The sequence below is a fragment of the Buceros rhinoceros genome, unplaced genomic scaffold, assembly GCF_000710305.1.
Source record: "Buceros rhinoceros silvestris isolate BGI_N320 unplaced genomic scaffold, ASM71030v1 scaffold37956, whole genome shotgun sequence".
Lineage (NCBI taxonomy): Eukaryota > Metazoa > Chordata > Aves > Bucerotiformes > Bucerotidae > Buceros > Buceros rhinoceros.
Window position 1 is genome coordinate 34,211 of NW_010417738.1, and position 3,426 is coordinate 37,636.

General features: G+C 40.2%; 1 protein-coding gene across 1 annotated transcript in view; it reads right to left on the reverse strand.

Annotated features, from left to right (window-relative positions):
- LOC104495317 (plakophilin-2-like) overlaps positions 1–3,426 on the reverse strand; it is a gene marked incomplete at its 5' end in the record, with an annotated part of 19,473 nt that overhangs the window by 6,865 nt on the left and 9,182 nt on the right. Inside the window, one exon of the mRNA XM_010138269.1 lies at positions 722–839. Coding sequence (XP_010136571.1) covers positions 722–839 — 118 coding nt within the window. The remainder of the gene's footprint in view (positions 1–721; positions 840–3,426) is intronic.

Sequence of the window (3,426 nt, forward strand, 5' to 3'; positions counted from 1 at the left end):
GTTAGAAGTGTCCCACAGGCAGTGGCTAACCTTCTCATAAGGGATGGCTGGTCTTCTCACCCAAACTCACCCAGCTGAAAGACAAGCATCTAGCCTAAGCAATGTTCAGGGTTCATCTGCAGTCAGTGGTGGGAGGAAGAGAATAAGAAGAACTGGCATCTGGAGGTGTTCATGCCCTTGTAGATACTGGCTTAGGCAGCAAGTATAATTTCTAAAAAAACTAGGAAAATGAATCCCATTGTAAATGATGCAAGCTCCTTAATTACACTGCCACCCATAGGGATTTAGTTTCTTCATCTCCTAAGGGGTGTACAGTGCTAAACACATGGGAGAGTAACCAGATATATTCTTTATGTTTCTACCTAGCTAGCTCCCTGAGACAGCTAAAGGAGCAGTATTTGACTCTTTAGGTGTTTCAGTATCTCTGAAAGCTGAGACTTCATGTCACTTTTTATAAAAAGACAGAAGTTTCTAACTCTGGTGATTCTGAAAACATTTTCTCAAAGCTAAGGTATGTTATTCTCTTAGACTGCAGGATAAAAACTCTTCAAAAGCTTCTTACTGGACTTTTATCTTTGGTGGCAGTTCTCAAGGGCCTGGAAATAAGTGTAAGTTTAGTAGTTACATCACAACTGTTTCTGAACATTAATTTCTAAACAAACAAACAAAACGTTCTTTTGGCAATTTCCCCTAGGAAAAGACCTTTCATCTCAAAGAATACCTTGTCATTAGGCTCGTGGTCTGCAATAGCTCCTTGAATATAATACACAAGAGAATCAATCAAGCCATCACATTCTCTCATCTTTTTCCTTCCTTCTGGGCCGGCAGAGCTCATGTTTCTGTGCAGGAAGGAATACATTGGTGAGAAGAAATTTAGTCAAAGATATTTCCTTGTGCTCCTCTGACAGACTTTCCCAGCTCCATCTTAAAGATACTGAAGTTAAGGTTGACTGCTTTCTTTCTTCAGAGCCGTAAAATAATCTGAACCTCTGCTAGGTAAAACTTTCGTTTCAGTCCACTCTCAGACAAAACCAAATACTCCAGAAAAACAAACTGTTGTGCTTGGATGGATGAGGTAAGACCTGACTCAAATCTTCATCTCAAAGTTTAATTACTCCTTTTTAAACAGTCAAACAAGCTGGATTTCTCCCCCATTATTCCATTTTTATTTATATTTTTAACATTTGGGACAGTAGCTAAGTCAAAGTATCAGAGGAAAGATACCCGTAAAAATTTCCATGCACACAAATGTTCTTTAGCATTTACCTACATGAAACCAGTTCCAAGAAGCCAAAAACATACACATGTTCTGAGAGCTTTAGCAACATTTGTACATTAACATGTAAAGATAATTGATGTCAGTTGTGAGGCCAAATTCACATGGCAATCCATGTGCTCGTGGAAATGCCCTGAGGGGTGCTAGTGGGCATGAAGGGACGTGAGCTCAACTGAGCCGGCAGTTAGAGCAGCCCACTGGCCCCACCGCTGGACTAGAGGCTGAGGGGATGAATGCGACACAGCTGCCACTGCCACCACTGATGGACCAGCAGTGTGAGACAAGGAAGAGGAAAAAAAGCACCATACTCAGCTGATTCCCACCTTCCTGGAGAAGCTGCTGTTATCTAAGCAGAAAAAAGCTGAAGCCACTGAAGCCACTAGAAGCTGCACAGTCTGAGAGGGAAATGCCAGATGCTTTCTGCTGGTGTCTTCTGCTGTTTTACCACAGCGGCTCAGACGCAGCTCTGCACATTTTCTGTTTCCTCCAGACCCAAAGGAAGCCACTGCTTGCCCAGCTTTCAGGTAACATTTTCTGTGCTTTGTGGTAACCTAACAACTTGAACGTGAATTATGAGAGTGATTTAAAAACTTTTCAAAAGCCAAGCACACACTTCCTGTTTGAAGTTTGGCTTTAAATAAGCTACTGATTTCCAGGAAAGTAACAACACTTACAATTTTGGTGTATAATTATTTTTATAACTGAACAAACTTTAAATTATGGAATGCTGGAATTATAAACCTAAGCCTCATTATTTTGGAATCCCGCAGCTCTGCTGGCCAAAAGGCTGCACACAGTATCACATTCCATCCTTTTTGTTTGAAATAACATTAAATATAACCCAATCTTAGCATCCATTACAAACAGAGAGTTCCATTAGATAGTTTCGGGGTGTTTATTTTGCATGCTTACTTTACCCATCGGAAATTACAATGGTTTAAAATTACAATGGTTTAAAATTTTATTAATGACAAAGCCAGTAAGGTACAGCTTTAAACTTTCCTGTGGCTTATGATTGTAAAATGAATGTAGCTTTTTATACACTGTCAATAGAGTTCTTCTGTTTTTTTTCCCCTAGGAAGTACATATTCAGCTTACTAATGCACAATAATTATAGTTTTATTTTAGGTCATGCTGTTAACAATAACCCTAATTATAAGCTCATTTATTCTCTCATAGAATTATATATCACAAAATCAATATTCAGATTCCTTAATACGGGCTACTATAGATATAACTTTGGAATTTAATTTTGCCTATGTATGTCACCTTCAAGGCTTGTCACCCTTCCATGTTTATGGTTATGCTGAGAAAAAAATGTATGTTACAGCCCTTCTAGCACATAGCAAAAATGATTTCTGAGGCACACAGATTAAAAATACTATTAAAAGGCAAGTGTGGAGTTTCCCTTGCCTGTTCAGCTGATACAGTATTTTGGTTTATCACAGTACGTTATTCTAAAAAACCCTGAACTTTTGACAACTATGGTCATGCTGAAAGGCTGTGCAAGGAGAGGCCACTACCTGGCCTGGCTGTTCAGCATGAATATGGTGGGGTGCAGAACTCAGGAGGCAGAGGAGAGCCTGAATCAGAGGCACTGCCCTGATCTGCGAAGAAATGGATTACCGAACCTTGTTTCATTAAGAAGCTCAATTGTTCATCCAGTCAGAGGTACCAGTGTCTGTTTGTGTGTCTGTACGCATCCGTCTGCTCCATTCTCCACCTTTCCCTGTTTTCTTATCACCACAATGTGGACTGGGAAGGGAAGAGCTCCTGCTCTCCCACTTGTCATATTACAGTTGTAACCACTTTACTCTGAATAGTGCCAGAGTTGGTTTGAAGGCAGAGAAGAGCATTCCAGGCAAAACCTCAGCTGAGTGATTAAGTTTGTTTGCTAAGTGAAGCCTGAGAGATTCCAGGAAATAAAAATGTTATTACATTGGGGGAAAATAAATGTTTCTGAGAAACAGAAATTTTAATAAAAAATTGTATCTGTCAACATTTTGCCAAGAAAATTGCAAAACTGGCAACTGGAACATCTCCCTCTGAGCTCAGGAGTTGGATGTGGAGCTCCTGGAGGCCTTGAAATAGTGCTTGGGCAATTGCCATGGTTGTTTTGGCCCAGTGTTGTGGCTCACGGCATTCCTTTT